The 24,089-nt window shown below is 39.9% G+C and overlaps 1 protein-coding gene across 1 annotated transcript in view; it reads right to left on the reverse strand.

The window, feature by feature from the left end:
- insyn2ab (inhibitory synaptic factor 2Ab) overlaps window positions 1-23,806 on the reverse strand; it is a 47,416-nt gene extending 23,610 nt beyond the window's left edge. Inside the window, exons 1-2 of the mRNA XM_049463444.1 lie at window positions 23,106-23,806; window positions 6,729-7,848 (exon numbers count right to left, since the gene is read on the reverse strand). Coding sequence (XP_049319401.1) covers window positions 6,729-7,843 — 1,115 coding nt within the window. The 5' untranslated portion in view covers window positions 7,844-7,848; window positions 23,106-23,806. The remainder of the gene's footprint in view (window positions 1-6,728; window positions 7,849-23,105) is intronic.
- Between the last annotated feature and the right edge of the window lie 283 nt (window positions 23,807-24,089).

Here is a 24,089-nt window from a genome sequence, read left to right on the forward strand (position 1 = left end):
AGGCCGATTAAAGCCTGAGGCCAGGCAATTATAATATAATATGGATTACATATTAAATACACATACATAAAGGAAGGTAGCCTGAGGGGGAAAGACTACACACTGACAGTGAATGGTAGGAAATGCATGCCATGCAGTAAAAAATATTAAAGCACTCGATTTAGATTTTTTTAGAGCTTTCTAGCTGCTTATAAACTTTTTTCAGCATTTTTAGCAAGCTTTTCCAGACCAACTTAAAGTTTGTTGTTGGACATTATTGAACTTATCTTTTTTGGGTTACTTATTTATTCATTTATTTATCTAATTACCAAATTAATGTCACAATGACTTATTGTAAACAAATGAAAACCTTCGGCAGAAGCTCTCCTGGCCCACAGAGAATTACATTAAAGCATGAATCTGATTGGTTAGATTGTCCTATGACTTTGCTAACAGACTAACTCATTACTACACCCTTCTTAAAATCAGCAGAAGATTCACGCAGACACAAGTTCTGATTGGTTAGAACCGCTGTCTGTTAGATAAATAGAGTCCTGTAGCAACTGAGAAACGCAGACTAATGCTTTGAATTAGTTGCTGTTTTTAATTTTAGTTAATTTATAAAATATATGCTTATAGTTTACAATAACTATGATATATATATATATATATATATTTCCTTATTAAACATTATGTAATTATTTACATGCATCTTCTCTGAAGGGTTAGAAGAGCCTCACTGCACACCGCTGAGTTTTACCAGTTTTACCAGTGCTGAAGCTGGATGTTCTGCACTTTTCACACACTATCTGCCCATCCTGCCTGTTCTGGAGAGTTCTGCAGTAGTTTAGTTTGGTCTGAAAGTGCCTCTCGCAGCCGGAGGAACAAATGAAAACCCTCAGCAGAAGCTCTCCTGGCCCTCAGAGAGCAGCGAGGGCTTTCATGTGCCCCCGTCGAGCCGCTCGCTGGTCCGAACACGACTGCTTTGAAGACACGGCGCGAACGAGCGAGAGCACGGAAAACACAGGGGCTGTACTCTAATAATAACAACCCTCAGAATGGCAGGAAGGCACTCTGACACACACACACACACACACACACACACAGTGCCACACTCTTTGGGAAGATGAAAGGCCTGCTTGATGAGGCGTTGCTAATTGAGGCTGTTTGAGTGGTGGTTTTGTGCTTTTGAGAGCAGGCGGAGCTTCTGCTGTTCCTCCAGGCTCAGGATAAGCGGCGTCTCCACCGCCGCCGGTCTGTGTGGAGCAGCTTAAGGGCCATTAACTGCCCTACACACAGCCCGAGGGCCCTTTAATACTCAGAGAGGGACGTTTCAGCACAGGTTCGCTGAGCAGCGAGTGGCTAATTTGCTAATTTAACATACAGTACTTCAAGGAAAGCTTGGAAAGACTCTTGCACATACAGTAAGTACAGTTCGTTGGACATGAAACTGAAACACCTGGTTTTAGAGCACAATAATTGATTGTGGTGACGGACAGTTCTGGTGGAAACAGGAGAGTTGAGGTGCACATTGAATTCTGCGTGATTTGATCAGCCGTGGTTTTATGTTTTTTGGATACAATCCGGGTTAGCACCCGAACATCCCTTTCAGACAGCTTCCTCTTACAGCGTCCACAGTTAATCCTGTTGGATGTGGTTGGTCCTTCTTGGTGGTATGCTGACGTTACCCTGGATACCGTGGCTCTTGATGCATCACAAAGACTTGCTGTCTTGGTCACAGACGCTCCAGCAAGACGTGCACCAACAATTTGTCCTCTTTTGAACTCTGGTATGTTTCCCATAATGTTGTGTGCATTGTAATATTTAGAGCAGAACTGTGCTCTTACCCTGCTAATTGAACCTTCACACTCTGCTCTTACTGGTGCAATAATGTGCAATTAATGAAGATTGAACACCAGGCTGCTCCAATTTAGACATGAAACCTAAAATCCCACACTAAAATGATGACAGGTGTTTCAGTTATATTCTCCAACCCCTGTATATATATACAGCTCCGGAAAAAATAAATAAGAGAGCACTTAAAAATGATGAGTTTCTGTGGAATCACAAGCCATCAAACCAAAAAACTGCTTGAATTGATTTTTGCATTTTACTCAAATATAAATCTACAAATAGCAAAATCAGAGATATTTTCCAAAGCTGTATATGTATATATAATATGTCCCCTTTAATTTTCTCTCTCTGAGTCTTTATTTTTGTATTTTATTAAGAACATATGATTTAGAAGCGTGTCCAGAAGCACACAGTATGAAGGTTGAAGTGTATTTACTTGTTTATTGATTGCAGACTCTGGCAGGGAGCTGCAGGTCTGAGCTCAGCAGGGAGTCTCAGTGGGATTTATGAAGCGAGTGAAGTATTTTATTCAGTTATTAAATGTGTGAATAAAAGCATGTTTTTGAATTCTTTTATGTATCTGAGTCAGAATATAAGTTTATTTCGGAGCTCAGTATAGGCACTATTTATGACTCACATAATGTAAAAACAAGAACATAGAGTACAGGCCAAAAGTTTGGACACAGCTTCTCTTTTTCAGTGCGTTTCCTTTATGTTCATGACTGATATTTACATTGTAGATTCTCACTGAAGCATCAAAACTATGAATGAACACATGTGGAGTTTTATGTACTTAATAAAAAATGAGCTGAACCTCCACAGTCACCGGACCTGAACCCAATCCAGATCCAGGTTTGGGGTGAGCTGGAGCACAGAGTGAAGAAGACAAAGGAGCAACAAGTGCTAATAAACACCTCTGGGAACTCCTTCCTTCCTTCAAGACTGTTGGAAAACTTTTTTTATTTCAGGTGGCCACCTCTTGAAGAAGCTCATCGAGAGAATGATGCCAAGTGTGTGCAAAGCAGTAATCAGAGCAAAGGGGGGCTTTTATTTTGAAGAAACAGAAGAATATAAAACATGTTTTTTCAGTTATTTCACCTTTTTTGTTAAGTACATACAACTCCACATGTGTTCATTCATAGTTTTGATGCTTCAGTGAGAATCTACAATGTAAATAGTCATGAAAATAAAGAAAATGCATTGAAAAAGAGAAGGTGTGTCCAAACTTTTGGCCTGTACTGTATATATTTGGACAGTGTCAATATCTCAGTAATTTTGCATTGGTACACCAATGTAATGCTTCTGAAATTAAGCAATTAACATGTGATTAAAGCGTGAACATTTTCTGAAAGAGTTAAACAAACATTTAAACAATTTGCATTTATTGCAAACTTTTTGCCACAGTCTCTCCATTTTTCCCGGCTCTAAAGTATTGGTTCTACTGTCTGTTCAGCAGTTCTGTGAGCAGATGTGGTCTGTTACCACATTATTTCATCACAGCTGATGGAGAGAGATGGTGTGGAGTAGATTTAAAATGCAGAATTAGCATTTTTCTTTTTCTGTTCATACAGAACAGAAGGAACTGTTTTGTTGGGCTGCCAGTATAATTGGGTCACTGGTGTTTATTAATGAAGTGATTCTAATAGAATAGAAGTTATAGGATGAATTCTGAGATTTTCAGAGCTTCTCTTCTGACAGGAGTCTGTCAAATTGAACTAAACTGATAATGTGTGATAGTAGATCAATACTAAGGGTCATCCAATTATGAGGAAAAACATATGGAATTATTTAGTAAACCAAAAAAAGTTTTATTCATGCCTGATGCTAAAAGGGTTCCTGTCTGCAGCCTCCGAACTACATTGCCCAGAATGCACCACACACTGACATTACACCTAATCCTGATCACATGACACTTCCAGGAAGTAGATCACCTGAGTATTAGTCCTATATAAGGGAATTATCTAGCAGCCATGATACTTAAACAAACATTAATAAAGTAGGCAACTCCTGCTTAAATGACAGCTTTGCACATCTTCATCTTTATGAGGTAGAGTCACCTGGAATTCAGGCTTTCAGTTAACAGCTGTGCTGAACTCATCAAGAGTTAATTACTTGTATTTCTTCTGCCTCTTAATGTAGTAGAGTTACAGGTATACAGTGAATAGTGAATATGTGAGTAATGTTTTAATCCAGATTATGAGAAGCAAAGTAAAGATTTAAAAAACTACTAAAAACACACCAAGACAGCTCTAAATCGCTCTAAATCGCTAAAACAGGGCCCTAAATATATATATATATATTTTTTTTTTAATATTAATGTAAGACGCAATGTAATTTCTTGCTTTTCTTTAAACTAGAAACTAAATCTTTTATCATAAACTTCACCAAAAATCTTTTTACCAGCCGCTATTACCCCAGAGCTCGGCATTACTGAGGAGACATTACGTGAAGACAGTATGTGGCTCCATGCCTGTGAATAAACATTAACAAGAAGGTTAAAAAAGGAAAAAAGGAAAAAGAGGCCACTTGATATCGAGTTGATCCTGTTGCTGCCATTGATTTAAAAAAATAAATTAATAAAAATAATTTCTGGATATTTTAGCTTAACCCAACTTCCAACCTTGACCTCAGACCAATTAGATAATCAGAATTACAAGTAATGAGAATTGTCTAAAAATAAGATATTGGCTGAAAACATAAGAGAAAAGGTATAAATATGTCTGGTTTGACTTTAAGACAGAAATAATGTTTCATAAACGTGAAATCCTGAGATCTACTCATTCAGCTGGAAATGAATTGATTGATATCAGATAATTCCCCTGCTCTCTCAGTATCTTCCCACCATCTAGAGACAGAAATTCATCTGAAAATTTAATCAATTTCCTATTGCTTGAGGTCACACACCTTTTAATATAATTGAAAACATGATGTGCTTTTATTTTCATTATTATTTTATATATAAGGCATATTCTGTCGAATTGGTGCCGTTTATGTCCCCAGGAGATTATAGTACATATATAAATGTGCACATAAAATAACTTTAAAATACATTTTATTTATTATTATTGTTTTTTCTGTTTTTAGACGCACAATTAACGTCAGATTGAGGTGATAATGAAGAGAGGAGGTAAATCAGCTGGTAAAGCAGAGAATAGATCACACTGAACAGTAGTGCGAGCTCTCGCAGGGCCTCGCACTACAGGAAGTGTGTAGCAGTGTTTTATGGAGCGTTATCACCACAACAGCTTGAGCGCTGTCCTGTATACCAAATTAAGATCTGCATAATCACCAGCTTCTGATCTGCTGTCTCTCAGAGGACACCAAGCTTCAGACCACTGTAAACAACTAACGGCTAGCTGCTGGGTCTGGGCTATATATAACTAAATAACTAAAAACATACAGTATAGCGGTGGGAGATATGGCTCTAAAATAATATCACAATATTATTATTATATTAAAAATTATACTTTGTTAAGGTTTCATAGTTTACATCATTACAGCATTCATTATATCACTGTAAATTGTGAACTATAGGTTTATTTCAACACCTAAATGTCATGGAAAACAAGTGCCAGTAACAGGAATGAGTTCCAGTAACAGGAATGAGTGTCAGTAATAGGAATGAGTTCCAGTAACAGGAATGAGTGTCAGTAACAGGAATGAGTTCCAGTAACAGGAATGAGTTCCAGTAACAGGAATGAGTGTCAGTAACAGGAATGAGTGCCAGTAACAGGAATGAGTTCCAGTAACAGGAATGAGTGTCAGTAACAGGAATGAGTTCCAGTAACAGGAATGAGTGTCAGTAACAGGAATGAGTTCCAGTAACAGGAATGAGTTCCAGTAACAGGAATGAGTGTCAGTAACAGGAATGAGTTCCAGTAACAGGAATGAGTTCCAGTAACAGGAAAGAGTGCCAGTAACAGGAATGAGTTCCAGTAACAGGAATGAGTGTCAGTAACAGGAATGAGTTCCAGTAACAGGAATGAGTGTCAGTAACAGGAGTGAGTTCCAGTAACAGGAATGAGTTCCAGTAACAGGAATGAGTGTCAGTAACAGGAATGAGTGTCAGTAACAGGAATGAGTTCCAGTAACAGGAATGAGTGTCAGTAACAGGAATGAGTTCCAGTAACAGGAATGAGTTCCAGTAACAGGAATGAGTGTCAGTAACAGGAATGAGTTCCAGTAACAGGAAAGAGTGCCAGTAACAGGAATGAGTTCCAGTAACAGGAGTGAGTGCCAGTAACAGGAGTGAGTGCCAGTAACAGGAGTGAGTGACAGTAACAGGAGTGAGTGACAGTAACAGGAAAGAGTTCCAGTGAGTGAGTGACAGTAACAGGGGTTTATTGAATTATTAATGTGAATATTAGTTAATGTAAACCACTTTTTCCAATTGTGTTTGGTTCATTATTTACCCATTTGTTTGATAAATTGCATTATAATACATTTGATCAGTTTCAGGTTCGGGTCTTCTTTGCATATTTAAGAAAAACACAATGTGAATGCATTTATATAGTGATTTGTTTTGGTCAGTTAGGATAAATATTGTCTTTTGGCCATTTTCTGTACATTTTAGCCACATATCATCTGACAAAGCTCTAGCTTTATGTGTACATATATGCATTTATGAAAGAAATATAGTTATGTCCTTATGTCTGCATGCTATGAAAATCTAATATCTGCTTTGGAAATAATGGGAAATAATGCACCATTAGCAAAGATTGATTCTGGTTTAAACTGCTGAAAAAGACATTGGACTATGTTTACTATAGAACTCAACCTCTACAACTTCCACCATGATGGTTCTACAGACCTACAGTAACAGATATACCTGTATCCAGGTATATTCAACTGAAGGAATGCAGTAAAGATTACAGAAACGTTAGTTAGTGACTCACCCTTCACGCTGCGCCTCTCCTTTCTCCAGCTCCTGAATGACCCCTAGCAGCACTTTAATGGTCTCCTGGCTGGAGCTGATTAGAGTCTCCATGGCCTGAAGTCGAGCTTTTACGTCCCCTTCGACCCCAGGTAGAGGGATCACCTGTCCGCACCCCAGCCCTGCTGCCGCAGTCTCTTCGGCTACCCGGCTCGTGAAGCCGTGGCTGCCGTGGAAGTGAGCCTGGGAGGTTTCCTGTGATGAACAGCGAGGCGGGTGCGGTAGAGTCTGCGACTGAAGGCCGTTAAACTGTGCGGATTCTTTCTTACGCTTGCACCTCACCGAGGGGCTTTCAAGACATTCCACCTGCGTCAGAGACGTCCACGCGATTGGACCGGTCACCTTCAAACTGCCGCCTCTGTCCTGCAGAGGTTGCTGCGTTGGAGGAGGTGGCGAGGTGGAGCTCTGGGTGCAGTTGGGTTCTTGACTTTCTGACTCTCTGGTCCCTTGAAATCTTCCGTCTTTTCTCAAATCCGTCTGGTCAGAGTTTGCGGTTGAGTCCCTACTTCGATCCGTGGGATCGGCACAAAGGTCAGAATCTATGCAATCTCCAGCGCCAGCGCACAAGTCTTGCACATCGCTGCATGGCGGCATGCTGTGCAAAAGTACCCGAGTCTTCTGCACTCTGCCGCCACAAGGCTGTTCCTCCTCGGGACTCTTCACGTCACTCAAGAAGCCGTTGTTCTGGCCCTGGTAGTTCTCCACCAGAGCCGTGTGTTTGATGGTGTGCCCCTTTTTCCGCTCGAAGGGGAACGTCTGGTAGCGCTTCTTCAGGTCCGGCGAGGTCTGCACCGCCGTGCTCTTGGTCACGTTGGGGATGGAGCGTCGCGCCGGCATGGTCATGTACCTCCTGTGCACGACCTTGCAGGAAACCGAGCGTCCCTTCGCACCTCGGGCTAGACGAGCCGCCTCATTCTGGGCCTCGCAGATGTCCTTGAAGCGAACCTGCAAGGCTTTGTTCCGCTTGCGTACGGCGTCCCCGCGCCCGCCGCCCTCCGCTCCCAGGGTCGGACCGCCGCTCTCCGAGTCCGACTCCGAGTTCGACAGGGCACAGCGGCCTGCCTCCTTACTGACCATCACTCCTGGGACAGAAAGACAAAGAGAGGACGGTGAGAATAATGTGAGCTGTGATTGCAGCTCGGGTACAGATGGCCTAGTTTTGTCTCTGTTCCCTTTGCTCTCAACATCCTGCCAGCCAAAAGCATCTGGGTTTATATTTTTTATTTATTTTTTTCACCGCCGCTTTGTTTAGTCATGGAAGATGCACAGTGACACAGTGCAACCTGCATTTACACTCTCAGAGTATACAGTACTCTGTTAACAATCACTCTAATGATGCTTTGAGAGCAGAATTGCAATGAACAAAGAGAATTAATTTGGCTCAACCCCAGTTTTACCCCTTGGTCCTACCCCTTACCTACAGGGGTGTCCTGATTCTTGTTAATCTGGAGGGGTAGCTTAGTAATAGGGCTTGTTCGCCCTTCATACAGAGATTTTTTAGAGGCTCACTTCAAATAAAGGAGTATGAGAATCACTGATAAATTGGGAACACAAACCGACGCTTAGCACTATTTTTTTTTACCATAGTTTATTGTGTAGTTTCAATGTTTTATGGTCAAATTCTTCATAGCAAGCATAAAAAAGATCACAAGTAGTTTGTCTCAGTTTGTCTAGTAGGTTCCATTTTAAGCAGCTGGCAAAAGCTACAGCATTTAAAAAAGACATTTTATTTCATAAATTACAGACAACATTTCTCCCAAATTCCAAATATAAATATTGTCATTTAGAGCTTTTATGTATTTGCAGAAAATGAGAAATGGATGAAATAACAAAAAAAAAAAAAGATGCAGAGCTTTCAGACCTCAAATAATTGCAAAGAAAACAAGTTCATATTCATAAAGTTTTAAGAGTTCAGAAATAATCAATATTTGGTGGAATAATCCTGTTCTATTTATTAATCACAGTATTTTTTCATGCATCTTGCCATTATGTTCTCCTCCACCAGTCTTACACACTGCTTTTTGATAACTTGCAAAAATTCAGGCAGTTCAGTTTGGTTTGATGGTTTGTGATCATCCATCTTCCTCTTGATTATATTCCAGAGGTTTTCAATTTGGTAAAATAATCAAACAGGTGTCTGAATTGTTGGTTTACTTGTTTTTCATTCATCGAAAATGATAGAAAATCATAGATACAGATCAAAACCCAATTGCAGCCATAAACAGGCTCTTAAATACACAAGAAAATAATAGCATAGAGGAAAAACTGGTTAACACCTGCCAAAGCCAAGGAGCGACAGCTTTGCAAAGTAATGCTGCCATTTAGAAAACCCAAAGCTATGGCCCAAATCTGTTTATCCTGATGTAATAAGGTGACCTGGACCTCTGAGAAACACAGTCGGGTATTATGGCGGCGCATGTTTTTCAATCTCAGTCCTGGGAATAAAACACAGTGTTCTGTGTTTTTTCTCTGCTCTGAAACACTTCAACCTACTTGTGAAGGCTTTGCTTAGTAGCCGATGGCTAGAATCAGCTTTTACTTACAAAATATATATAAATAAATAAATGCTTGGGAAGAGAAAATACAGTGCTTATCTTGTTTATTCTCTACAGACATTAACACAGGAAAAACACTGAGTACTGTTATTAGAGAAATCACACATTTCTAGAGAGGAACACTGAAAGTATAAGCGTGTTTTTACACATGTTTTACACACGTTTATTAAGCAGACGATTGGCTATCATTATCACCTATTTATGGGATGTGTTTTTCTATACATGACTTTGGGTAATTGGTTTGTAGAAAGCTGTCAATTTGACGACTCTTGATGTTCTGCCTATTTGTGCCTCCCCTTTGTAAGTTCAGGTGTGATACAGCAGAAAGAGTTTAAAATACAGTATTACCGTATTTCTCACACTATAAGGTGCACTTAAAATCCTTTAATTTACCCAAAAATCATCAGAGCTTCTTATAATCCGGTGCTCCTTATGTATGAATTCTATCAGTCAGGTATTAAGGAGCAGTAAAGCCACTCTACTGAAGTACAGAGTTATACAGGAGATTCAGTTTAGTTCTCCAGCACCGAGACTGCAGCAGTATTAGCATTAGCTGCTAACCACAGCACTAAGCGCTAAGCACTAGCTCTTTCACCGAGTATTATCATGACTGTAGCCTACTCTTAACCCCGGCTAGCACTGCTGGAGCAACATTATTACAGTTTTATTACAGTTTTGTTTACTAAGCTTAGCTTTATTTAACTTAGTTAGTTTGTACCAGAAGTCAATGATCCAGAATTATTAGTCATGATACTAATAACAATAATAATGCACTCCAAATATCTCCATGTATCCAGGATTAAAGTAAAATAGATACTGCACAGATATAATCTGTATCTAGTAGATAATATATAATGGGAAATTATGAGAACTGTGTGAATTTTTCTTTTGATAAAAACAGTAAAAAGTAAAACTCTGATGTGATGACACACATAAGCTTGATTCAGTTTTGACAGTTGATAGTGATACACTTATTTATCCTCAGCACATCATTCAGTTGCTCTCTCTCTCTCTCTCTCTTTCTCTCTCTCGATGCAATCAGTTCATCTCCTCCTCTCAGAATAATGAGCGAGCTGCTCTGTCAGTCTGTTAAGCCGGTGGAAATGTGAAAGCAGGTATTCCTGCAGTGGTGTAATGCATTGCTGCAGAATGCGATATGCGATATTCCTCCTCCATGCATTTCCTGATGAAATCTCATCATGCGATCTCACCCCGTACATCCCTGACAACATTCAGAACATGTCAGAACCGGGATCCAATCCAGAACAGATAATAACCCGTACACAAGACGAGCCCAAAGCTTCTAATCTACATCACCTTCCTCTCATTTACTCACACCATCTGCCTGTTACACACAGATGGCATCGCCTGATTGATTCATTGATTTGATCATTCAATTAACATCGCGAGGCTCACCTGCGACGTGCTGATATATTCATTCATATATTTTTGTGTGTACTGTACTATATATGGCCCATTCCATCGAATAGATGCATTTGCTTGTTTTAACCCATCCAAATTAATTATTTTTTCAATTCTACAATTTCTTTCAAAACTTAGGCAGCTTTATTTCATTTTTTTTTATATACAAGGTTTTTCCATTGGTTTTTCCATAATTCAATTTTTCTATTTTGGATGATGAACTGAACAGCAACTTCTATAGACCACCGTCAGGGTTTAGAATCTGATACGGCCCGCAAAAGCTAAAGCCAGTGAAGGGAACTCCACTGCCAAGATAGCAATCACTTCCAGACAACCACACCCATCGACAGAGATATATTCCAAAGCATCGTTGCTATTTAAACGAGGCAGGCGCAAGAGATAAAAATACATTACACCATTGGTGGGGTGTAAGATAGCAATGAGCATCGCGATGCTTCTTGCACAGGGTGTAAAATAGGACCTTGTGTATAATAAGTGTAATTTAAATCCACACTGTTGGACCTTCTTACTCTGCATAGAAAAGATGTAAAGGTTCTGAAAGTCCTGTATCTGTTTTCTCTGGTAACAAATTTAATGATAATAATTAAGAGTAAATTACAGTAGCAGAAGCATCAGGTTGCTCTTAAAGTAGCAGAATACAATAATACAGCTGGATTCTCCTTTCTTTCTCTGTCTCTCTCTTTCTTCCTCTCTCTCTGTATCTCTCTTGCTCTCTCTCTCTATATATATATATATATATTCCTCTCTTTTTCTCTCTCTCTCTGTCTCTCTCTCTGTGTAAGCGCTGTTATTCAGAGTTCTCTCTCTCTCTCTGTCTCTCTCCGTGTAAGCGCTGTTATTCAGAGTTCTCTCTCTCTCTGTCTCTCTCTCCGTGTAAGCGCTGTTATTCAGAGGTCTCTCTCTCTCTGTCTCTCTCTCTGTGTAAGCGCTGTTATTCTGAGTTCTCTCTCTCTGTCTCTCTCTCTGTGTAAGCGCTGTTATTCTGAGTTCTCTCTCTCTCCGTGTAAGCGCTGTTATTCAGAGGTCTCTCTCTCTCTGTCTCTCTCTCTGTGTAAGCGCTGTTATTCAGAGGTCTCTCTCTCTCTGTCTCTCTCTCTGTGTAAGCGCTGTTATTCAGAGTTCTCTCTCTCTCTGTCTCTCTCTCCGTGTAAGCGCTGTTATTCTGAGTTCTCTCTCTCTGTCTCTCTCTCTGTGTAAGCGCTGTTATTCTGAGTTCTCTCTCTCTCTGTCTCTCTCTCCGTGTAAGCGCTGTTATTCTGAGTTCTCTCTCTCTGTCTCTCTCTCTGTGTAAGCGCTGTTATTCTGAGTTCTCTCTCTCTCTGTCTCTCTCTCCGTGTAAGCGCTGTTATTCGGAGGTCTCTCTCTCTCTGTCTCTCTCTCTGTGTAAGCGCTGTTATTCGGAGGTCTCTCTCTCTCTGTCTCTCTCTCTGTGTAAGAGCTGTTATTCAGAGTTCTCTCTCTCTCTCTGTCTCTCTCTCCGTGTAAGCGCTGTTATTCAGAGTTCTCTCTCTCTCTGTCTCTCTCTCTGTGTAAGCGCTGTTATTCAGAGTTCTCTCTCTCTCTGTCTCTCTCTCTCTCTCCGTGTAAGCGCTGTTATTCAGAGTTCTCTCTCTCTCTCTCTCTCTGTCTCTCTCTCCGTGTAAGCGCTGTTATTCTGAGTTCTCTCTCTCTGTCTCTCTCTCTGTGTAAGCGCTGTTATTCTGAGTTCTCTCTCTCTCTGTCTCTCTCTCCGTGTAAGCGCTGTTATTCGGAGGTCTCTCTCTCTCTGTCTCTCTCTCTGTGTAAGCGCTGTTATTCTGAGGTCTCTCTCTGTCTCTCTCTCTGTGTAAGAGCTGTTATTCAGAGTTCTCTCTCTCTCTCTGTCTCTCTCTCCGTGTAAGCGCTGTTATTCAGAGTTCTCTCTCTCTCTGTCTCTCTCTCTGTGTAAGCGCTGTTATTCAGAGTTCTCTCTCTCTCTGTCTCTCTCTCTCTCTCCGTGTAAGCGCTGTTATTCAGAGTTCTCTCTCTCTCTGTCTCTCTCTCTCTCTCCGTGTAAGCGCTGTTATTCGGAGGTCTCTCCCGGGTGATTTGGCCACAGTCATCGCTGGGATTATGAATAATGCTCTGAATCTAAAATTGCAGAAGTAATCCTCTTAAATCTCATGCTGTACTGTAGACTGTAGACCAGTCTGTCTGTTGGAACAGTCAGCAGGCAGTTTCTCATGAAACGGCTCAAAAAATAAATAAATAAGGTACTTCACACTGTGCGTTTTCTCTACTGTAATAATACTGTAATAGAGTAATAGTCTTGTTAGATATATTTCGGATGCATTAAAGGTATGAATATCTATTTCCACTGAAGAACAGCACAAAGCTCAGAGCTCCTGATCTGTTATTTTAAAGCTCTTTCAGCTAAAATCCTTTTGTTCTTGTTGTTTGTGAAATACAGCAGGTCTCTCTGAGTTGTTTATGATGCTGCACATGATGAAACTCTTCCTCATCCTCTTCCTCATTGTCTTACAGCTTAAAAGTATCAGTGGGATAATTAGCATAGCTCAATCATTGAGAAAAGTGGGATTAAAATATATAAAAAATAACTAAAAGCAACACATTATGCCACAATCTGAAGAAATTCAAGAACAGAAAAGACGTTAATGGTCTGTGATGGTCAATGCAAGTACAACAACTCTGTTTTCAGAATCCCCCTCAAGGGGGCACCGCCCACTAGTTGCTGACAGTAGAATACAACCAGACTGGCACATGTTCAGCAGTATCCATGAACACCAACTGTTCACTGTCTTTAACATTAGAATTGATAAACCTATGCTTTATATATGGTAATATTTGTAGCCGTGCTCTATCTGAATAATTCTTTGCTTCTATATCTTTGTCAAACAATTATTCCACATTTCAGTAAAGATGGTGGTTATAGTGTGTTTTATACCATTGTTTTGCTGTTTGAACTAAACCCCAAATGCTTTAAAACAGGCCTGCAAACCAGACCATGGTTCAGCAGATCCAGACGAATTTTTTTTGTTCTGGATTGTGATTTATGGCACTTTTCACACATGCTAACTGTATAAAATGTCTGAAATCTGGACCAAACAAGGTACTAGTGTAAAATCAACTATGTAGCAGCCTAGGTTACTTTGCATCCCATAAAAATCCATATTTGTAAAGGTGATGTAATGATTAATGATGTAATGATTTTTTCTTACAAATTACTTGATTGACTAATTCTCATCTGCAGACTCATTCACACAAATATGTTCTGAAAATGACTTTTCTTTTTTTCTCTATTTTGAGCTCCAGCCTGCACTAAAAGCCTGCGTTAGGTCACTAAAAGCAGGAGTTTATAGAAATGCTATTCAAGGTTGATGTGAAAAACTGCCTTGTTAAAAACAACTGACTTACTGCTTTAATTATATTATTCATGCTCTGTTCTCTTATTGTTTCTAAACCTTTTAAACCCTGAGCAAAAAACAGCCTTTCAGAGAGAAGGTCTCTCAGTTATCCTCTTAATAAAACAGAACATATCTCTTTTTGCAGACGTGTTGAATGTCGGTGTTTTATGTTTTAAACTGAAGAGCGTTGAGTGAAAATAGAAATAATGGTTGTATTCAAATCGCTTCATTCAGTTTGTTAAGTTACTTCATTCAATTCGCTATTAAATAAAATAAAAAACACTTAAGTATTATTGTTAAACCATTTCCAAAGCTGGTCATGTGGCAGATTATATATATTTTTGTATTATTAACAGATTATCTCAGATCTTGGTAGTTTTGTGAATAAATAGAGATTAATTTGACTGCAGGGTGTAAATGCATGTATTGAAGCTTTTATCTGAATACAATCCATTGTGTTCTCACATGATCTGACCAGGTGTAAATGGACTTCATGTGTCCTGTTTACGTTTACTGTTTATTATTAAAGACAACTCTGGAAAAAAATAAAACGATTTCACTTAAAAATGATGAGTATCTTTAATTTTACCAAATTAAAAACCTCTGGAATATAATCAAGAGGAAGATGGATGATCACAAACCATCAAACCACCAAACTGAACTGCTTGAATTTTTGCACCAGGAGTAAGGCAGCATAAAGTTATCCAAAAGCAGTGTGTAAGACTGGTGGAGGAGAACATGATGCCAAGATGCATGAAAAAAACTGTGATTAAAAACCATCAGGATTATTCCACCAAATATTGATTATTTCTGAACTCTTAAAACTTTATGAATATGAACTTGTTTTCTTTCAACCCTAAGGATGTACACTATCTACTTCGTAATTGGTGGAGATGGTGGGCTGAGGTTCTGCTAGACATGTGGCCAAAACCCATGGTGAGCTGAGCAGAATGGGAGAAGCTGTAATTAAGGGACAGATCTAGAATTACACAGTAAACTGAGATGGTGATTTAAGCAGCAACTATTGTTCAGCACCTCCAGGAACTCCTTCCTTCAAGACGCTGAGAAACATATTCCAGGTGACTCTCCCTCATGAAGATACTGAGATTAAAATCTCACTAAGAGTGAAAAATCTAAAGTAGAAAAGAGATTCTAGTTTGTTTAAGACTTAAATATTATTTTTTTAAATGTACAAGAGGTGTGTCTAAAGCTTTCAGGTACAATTGTCATTGAATTTGTCAAAGAGGAACAACACTCTTCCGCTATTAAGAGCCAATAATTCCTAGTTTAGATGCAGAAAAACTATCCACTATCCAAAAAATCCTGAAAAATTCACTTTGGAAGCAAAAAGAGGAGGTTGGTAAATACCTAACTCAGACAAAAATATGACAAGACAAATATTATGTTCACCAACATAAATATTCCACAATTTTATTACCAAATAACTTTGATAATATTGTGAGAATCTGTGTATAAGTGGTGATTCCTTAAATTCTCATTAATTAAAATGATTTTTTTTACACAGCTGTCCTCTGAAAGATGGTCATATTTAGTTTCCTGACTGTATATTATATATTACACTTGTTGTGTAAATTCCTGAATGAAATTCTCTCCACACACAGGCAGAACAGAGGGGTTATAGGGTTCAGACTGAGCTGAACTTCTCAGCAACTGCACTTTTCACTTAAATGCAGTGTCCTCGCGTGGGATTTCTAGTCTGAGCAACCATGTGGAAGAAACCCAATGCTACGCTAGCTTGGAAAATCATTAGCTTTTGGCTAGCTGTAGGTTTAGGGCTACAGGTCCAGAGCAGAAGGAGAGGAGAGAGATCAGCTATCGCCGGCCTCCTGCAGCCCGGGATTATTCAGAGAAAGATAAATCAGAGGGGGGGATTAAATACATTATGACTAATGGAGCGAGACGCTAGTGTGCTGCTATAAATCTGCCAGCGGTGTCCTTGAAGCTGCCTTAAGAAACTACAGGTGCTCTGCTGCATTTTTCTGTGACGATTTGATGTTTTTTCCACGCAGAAAACGTCTACATGCTTCTGAAATATCAATAATAATACAACAATTTATTGTTATTTCTGAAATACAGTTGGTCTCTCTGAGTTTTTTATGATGCTGCACATGATGAAACTCTTCCTCATCCTCTTCCTCGTTGTTCTGCAGCAGCTAGTAAAAAAGAAAATATTCAGAAAAACAAAACGAGTCGATCAGGAAAAGCACCGTATCTACATCAACACATGAATTCATTAGTATTCATGGCCCCACCCACCTCGGCTCGGGACCGCCCACAGGAAAAGCTGAAGCCGGGCAGCGTCAGAAGCCATCTCGTCAAATAGGAGATAACTAACAGCGCTAGGAACAGCATGCAGTTCATTCCTGTGTTATTTGTGCGAATAAAACATCAGTGTTTATATATTTTACCCAGTAATTCAGAGCTAAGAAACAAATGGTTAGAATTAGTCTATGGAGGAAAAACACCACCAGCCAAGTACAATTGAGATAGGTAGGTGTAAAAACAGTTCAGAACAGTTCTGTTTACACTAGTTAAAAGTAGTAAAAAAAAAAAACACCTCTGTATGTAAGTGACTATGGGTTTAAATAGGATCTCCGGTGTATTTGGCGTTTTTTTTTTACGGAGACTCTAAGACTGGGTCAGTATAGGATGAAATGCACTTAGCAGGGCGTTATTACACATGTTGTAAAGTAGTAACATACGACATTGCAAAATTACACTGTTATTAGTGTAAAAATTGTTGTCTGTCTCGCTGCCTAGCAGTGCTGTTAGCCAATCAGAGACGATATGTTTGCCGAAATCCTAGCATTCCCCCTCCACTCCTCTACTAAAGCGGACTAAAGCAGTGTTATACTGGATCACCGGAGCGCTTTTTTTTTTTTACAAAAAACAACCAGCTCACATATCATTTATTTATACTAGACACACAACTAGACATTTTAAAATGAATGAAAACATTATGGAATGAGACTTTTAAGAAGAACATTACTGTGATCTGCCAGTAGGTTTAGTACAATACCTCTGTGTCCAAACCAAGAACCATTTAGGAAGAGTTTAGCCATAACCGTGACACTGTTTTAGAACTGTATGACTGGTACAGATGAGGTTTGCCTGCTGTGTCCTGCTGTAGGTGGTTAATATCTTCACTGTCTAGCTGAGCAGTTGTTGGTTTGCAGCACTTAGAGTCTGATAAATGAGTATTTCACCCACCGCTCACGCTCTCCCCCTGCTGTATAGAGATCGGCCGACCTTGTTTTTGGCCTGCAGCTGCTGGTTTCACATGAAGGTGCTCCTGGTGACATTGGATTAGCTGCCTTATTGGAGAAAAGCGAGCCGTTTCAAAGCGAGGAGGAACAGGGTGGGATCAAACGGCTGCTACTACAACTGCCCTGCGCCGGCTAACGGGAAGCAGAGACGCAGGGCTAATCCCGCTAACAAGCTGGAGTACAGACCCAGCCGAGAGAGAGGAGAGGAGTACTGCTTTAGAATCGGGGATGTGCAGAGTGCAGCGATGAAATGAGAGAAGAAAAAAAGAAAAGAGGGAGAAAGAGAGAGAGCATATGAGCATTAGTCTTTGCAGAGTTGTGCATGCTCATTCTCTTTTTAAAAGACTTGTATCATGAAAAATACATTTGCTTTCTCTTTTTTAACAAAAAGGGAATTTAAAGCTGTACTGCTCACTCCACCAATCAGTTCAGATCCAGATATGAAAATTTCAAGTCACATTTAGCTAGCATGGACTACCATAGGATCCCCATAGACTGTAATTCTTGCTTATTAGGCGATAATGCACTGTAACCGAAGCTCTCCATGTGTTACTCCACCACATATAGGTAACCTAGCAAGGATTCAGCGCTTACAAACCAAATACAAACCAAATGCGATGTCATTAAACACCACTGGGAGGCAGAATAAAAGCTGCTATTATTAAATTAAAAGCTTAAGTGTATATATTTTCCAGTTAATATAGGGCGTTTAGCTTGCCATCAGCTTCCAGAGCCCCGAGAGAGCACAACTGGTCTTGCTCTCTGTGGGTGGGTACAGTAGATGGCGCTCTCTCTTTCCCCCATCCCTTCTAAGGTGATGTGGATCATATTATATTATAATGATGGATCCCATCGTCCTTGTAATTTGAACAAATGCAGACAAAAAAAAAACTAAAAGCAAATGGTGTTAAAAATAAATTTCATTTTACTTCTTTAAAAACGTTTAATGTAAAAGACTACATACGCAGATTTTTAGATATTTTAAAAACTGAGATTTCTCTCTTTTCACTTAAAAATGATGAGTTTCTTTGGTTTTACCAAAATAAAAAAATGACTCTGGAATATAATCAAGAGGAAGATGGATGATCACAAACCATCAAACCACCAAACTGAACTGCTTGAATTTTTTGTACCAGGAGTAAAGCAGCATAAAGTTATCCAAAAGCAGTGTGTAAGACTGGTGGAGGAGAACATGATGCCAAGATGCATGAAAAAACTGAACTCTGAATGATACTGATTGATTTCTGAACTCTTAAAACTTGTTTTCTTTGCATTATTTGAGGTCTGAAAACTCTGCATATTTTTTGATATTTCAGACATTTCTCATTTTCTGTAAATAAATGCTACAAATGACAAGCAAAATCAGAGAAGATCAGGATGAAAGAAGAGAAGAAGACATCTCACCCGTGATGGTTTTGAGACGACAAGGCCATCAGGAAAAGAAGCTTCAGAAAAACGAGTGATTGAATCCAGCCTGACTTTACAAGATCACGCCAAGAGCAGACATGTGAAAGCTGTGTCGAGTCATAAAGAAAGAGAGCTGTTCAGATACGAGGGGAGGCGCGAGTGTACGAGTGTTTGAGAGCGTCAAAACTAGAGAGAGGGATAGAGATAGAGAAATAGAGAAAGAGATCGAGGGTGAGTGAGAAAGAGAGAGATGAAATGGCCTCGGAGAAGGAGAAATAGAGGTGAGTTTAATCTCCTGGTGAAGGAGAAGGAGATGAAAAAGTAATATGGTGTTTCCCTCGCTGACGAGTGCGCGAGAGCGAGAGCGCGAGAGTTATTTTCTGAGGAAAGAATGTGATCGGCTGTGTCATAGCACGGCACAATCATTCTCTCACACGGAGAGGATATTATCACACAGGCTGACGGTGACAACACTCTTCCTTTCTCTTTTTCTTTCTCATTTTCTCTCTCTCACTTTCATACTCTCGCGCATACAGTATATAAGTATCTGAACATTTTCCCATGTAGCTCTTTGTCTTTGCCTACAGATGACCCCACTGACCCTTGTGTATTTCTTTAGATGTTTTATGGTTTTTCTAAATTACACAACTTCTCTCTGTTTTGAGGGTCTCTCTCTCTCTCTTCTCTCTCTCTCTCTCTCTCTCTTTGTTTGCCTGAGGATTTCTTTGTGGAGCATGTAAGAATGCAACCTATTAAACTAGACGAAGGTGATGCTTGATCAAAATTAGGCAAAATAAGGCCAAACACGGTCTTACCTGTACGTTACAGGTACCAAACTCAGCAAGATCAATGCCTTTCTATTGCATGTGCAAAAACAAAAAAAATCTCTTTCATTGCCTGAGGATATCTTTGTGTAATCTGCACACACAGCATAAAATATTGCAGCCTACTAGACTAGGCAAAGGTGATTCTTGATCAAATTGAGGCTAAATTACCTGTACATTCATCCTACCAAACTCTATAAGATCAATTCCTTTCCATTGCATGTGCAAGCAGAACTAAATCATTTTCATTACCTGAGGATATCTTTGTGTTTTCTACACACTCAACATGAGAGATCGCAGCCTAATGGACTAGTCAAAAGTGATGCTTGTTCAAAATGAGACAAAACATGACTTTGCAGGATGTTCCAGCCACCAAACTAAGCAAGATCAATGCTTTACCGATGCATGTCCACGAAGAAATCTATTTTCTTACCTAAGGATATCTTTGTGGAGTCTGCTTGATTATAATGATACAAAACATGAGTTTACATTATGATTCAGCTACCAAACTAAGCAAGATCAATGCATTTTTTCAATTGTATATGTAAGGAGACATTGTTATGTTGACCTGAGAACAACATGTGGGCTTGCTGCTTCATTCTGGACTAGACAAAGGTGATGATTGATCAAAATGAGGCCAAACATGGCCTTACCTGTAGATTCCTCCTACCAAACTCAATAAGATCAATGCCTTCCTATTGCAAGTGTAAAAAGAGTAAAACATATTTTTCATTGACTGAGGATATCTTTGTGTATTCTGCTTACACAGCATGTGAGAATGCAGCCTACTGGACTAGAAAAAAGATGATTTGGAAGATGATTCAGCTACCAAACTAAGCAAGATCAATGCATTTCCATTGTATATATAAGGAGACATTGTTATGGTGACCTGAGAACAACATGTGAGTTTTCTTCTATCTGGAATAAACAAGGGTGATGTTTGATTAAAATGAGGCCAAACATGGCCTTACCTGTAGGTTCTAGGTGGCAAACTCAGTAAGTTCAATGGCTTCCTATTGCATGTGCAAGCACAAAATATATATTTTTCATTGCCTGAGCATATCTTTGTGGATGCTGCACACACAAACAGCATGTGAGAATGCTGCCTACTGGACTAAATGATGGTGATGCTTGTTCAAAATGAGCAAAAACATGACCTTGCAGGATGTTTTAGATGCTATTACGGTTTTTAGATGTTTTTGTTAAATTCAACAAATTTGAATTCCAGTTTGTAGTTCCCCCTTTTTTGTTCTTTTTGTTACCTGAGGAGGTCTTTGTGGATGCTGCTCACATACAGAATGTGAGACTGCAGCTTACTGCACTAGACAAGGGTGATGCATGAGCAAAATGAGGCAAAATGAGGCAAAACATGGCCTTACCAGTACAGTGCATCTACCAAAAATGATCAGTGCCTTCTCATTACATGTATTTACAAGATTATTATTGGACCAAGTAATCAAACCATTGATTAAATACATAGGGAAGTAGAATAAATCATATAATCGTGAATAACAGCATTTAATGCGCATTTAATGCATTTCCCACATGCAGCAATAGAGGGCGCGCCTCAGGTTGCAACCTTTGATCATGTGACATAAGTAGGCTGGAGGCAGAGTGAGGTAGAGCGAGGTAGAGGTTCACACCTACACAACTACACAACTACTTCTTAGACTGTGAAAAAACGTAAAGGAGCTTAATTTATCACGTATCTCCTTCACTTACATTCAAATGATGCCAAAAAGACTTATATAAAATACCTATTTCTTTCTTCTTTTTGAGACTCCACAGGTTTTAGATGGTTTTGACAACCATTAAGCAAATTATTGCTTGGTTTAAGGGAGAAAAAGGGTTCAATATTTCAGTTTTATATATTTGTAACTTTGATTTCTGAAGATATTGATCAACCAACAGAACTGACTGAACTTTTAGCACTCCAGATTTCTTAGAATGTGCTGGTTCCTCACTTATTAGGGCTGTATAGTACATTTTAAAGGCTTTGAGAAGCTTAACATTATTAAGCTTTAACATTATTTATTTTGTAATTTGTTCCATATTTTATATGCTACATTGTACATCCCTACCAATTGTCATTACAAAAATGCCAAAAAAAAAAACACCAATACCTCTCTCTGGGACTCCAAGGCTTTAGATGGTTTTGACCACCATCAAGAAACCGAACAAGCAACAGAATTCACTGACCTTCTATCAAGACACCAATCAACCAACAGAACTGACCCTGACCTTCTAGCTCTCCAGGCTGCTGAGAATTTGAGATTTGGTTCTTCACTTCAATTATTAGGGTTGTGAAATATGTTTTAAAGCCTTTGAGAAGCTTAAACTTGTTTAGAATCTTCTGTGTCCCTACCATTGTTTTTGTCCATCTTCCATATTCTACATTGTATAACCCTACCAATTGGCATACAAACAATGCCAAAAAGGCTAAGCAAACTACCAATACCTCTTAATGGTACTTTAGATGGTTTTGACCACCATCAAGCAGACTCTTGCTTGGTTTGGGGAAGGTAAGGGTCTAATATTTTGGTGCTATATTTTTGTGGCTTTGATTTATAAAGATACTGATCATCCAAAGGAACTGATTGACCTTCTAGCTCTCCAGACGACTGACGATGTTCTGGTTCTTTACTTTACTTATAATGACTGTAAATTTTATTTTATAGACTTAAGAAACTTAGAATTTGGAATTTGTTCCATATGTTATATTCTAAATTGAACATTCCTTCCACTTGTAATTCAAACAATGCCAAACTACAAATACCTAAAGGGACTTTATATCGTTTTGACCACCATCAAGACGCCAATCAACCAACAGAATTGAACCAGACCAGACCAGCAGACCTTCTAGCTCTCCAGGCTGCTGAGAATTTGAGATATTGAAAAATATTTTTAAAGCCTTTGAGAAGCTTAAACTTGTTTAGAATCTTCTGTGTTTCAAATTCATATCAAGGCTATCTTTCTTTGTATTTGGGCACTTCAAAATTTTATTGTCCATATTACAAATTCTACATATTGTACATCCCTACCAATTGTCATTCAACCGATGCGGAAGAAGACCGATGCAGATCCTTATCCTGGACCTCCCTCTGCCTCCTGCTGCTTCATCATTTCTCCAACCCCTTGCCAAGATCTTGCCAGTGTCCTTTAAGGTCAGAAAGTGTCATGAGATAAAACAGAGATCCTGGTGGAAGAACAGCAGCAGAAGCAGCATCATAATTCATCTCTTTTTACCAAAAAACGACCAAACCAACTATATCCCCAAAAAAGTGAGCAGCTCATTAAGGGCTGGTGCTCAAGGTTTGGTGATCAGACTGTTGATCAGACGGCAGATCGTGCCTCTCACGTCTCCAGTGAGAAGTGCGTGATGTGGGATAAGCGAAGGGAGATAAGTGAAGAAGATAGAAGGTGAAGGAGATGGGACTCACCCTGAGGAGAGGAGCATCAGCAGCAGGAGCGCGAGCGAGGCGGCGTGGCGCTGAGGCATTGCCGTTTGCTTTATCGTATCGCTGTCGGGAGGCGAGGGGAACAGAGCCATACGCTTCCCAACCGGCTGTGCAGACGAAGCAAGCACACGCAGACACACGCAGACACACGCAGGCACACGTTGGCACACGCAGGCAGACACGCAACCACCGCGTCTACGAGTTGAAGGAGCCTGAGGGAAGTAAGAAGTGCTTAAATTCCTCCAGAAAGGTCCAGGAAAGGAAGCTATCCCACACAGAGAGTATAGGCACAGTGCGCGTGAGCCTCTCTCTCTCTCTCTGTGCGCGTGTGCGCACAGGCTCTCACGCGCCAGCACTCTGCGTGAGGATGTGAGGAGGGTTGCTTATCTCCCGCTGCTGCAGTCCCGGCGCGCCGGCGGAGCGCGTGCACGCGCAGCGAGCGAGAGGAGGTACGGAAAATGAGGGATGAGAGGGAAGTGGCGGAGGGAGGGAGGGAAGGATGGATAGAGAAGGGCGAGAAGAGGGGGAGGATGGAGAGGGAGGAGGAAGAAGAGGAGGAGGAGGAGGAAGGGAGGACACAAGCTGTTTGGGGAAGTCCAGCGTCATTCCAGTGTGGGCGCTCTCGCAGCTCCCAGCATCACCAGCATCAGCATCACCAGCATCACCATCAGCACCAGCTTTACCATCAGCATCAGCACCATCAGAGAGCAGCTGATCTGATCTGAGCTCTCAGAGAGAGAGAGAGAGGGGTTATATAATCAGAGGAAAAGGGGAGGAGAAAGGATGTGTGGATTTGTCTATGTGTGTGTGTGTGTGTGTGTGTTTTATTCAAAACACTTTAGGAAGCAAAAAAAACCCTAAAAAACAGGGGTCATCTACAATGTTAAATCCAACAAAATATAATCCAGCCAAAAATACAGCCGTACCCAGATATCAATTACAAATCATATAATTGGCCATTGAATA

The sequence above is a fragment of the Astyanax mexicanus genome, chromosome 14 (assembly GCF_023375975.1).
Source record: "Astyanax mexicanus isolate ESR-SI-001 chromosome 14, AstMex3_surface, whole genome shotgun sequence".
NCBI classification, from domain to species: Eukaryota; Metazoa; Chordata; class Actinopteri; order Characiformes; family Acestrorhamphidae; genus Astyanax; species Astyanax mexicanus.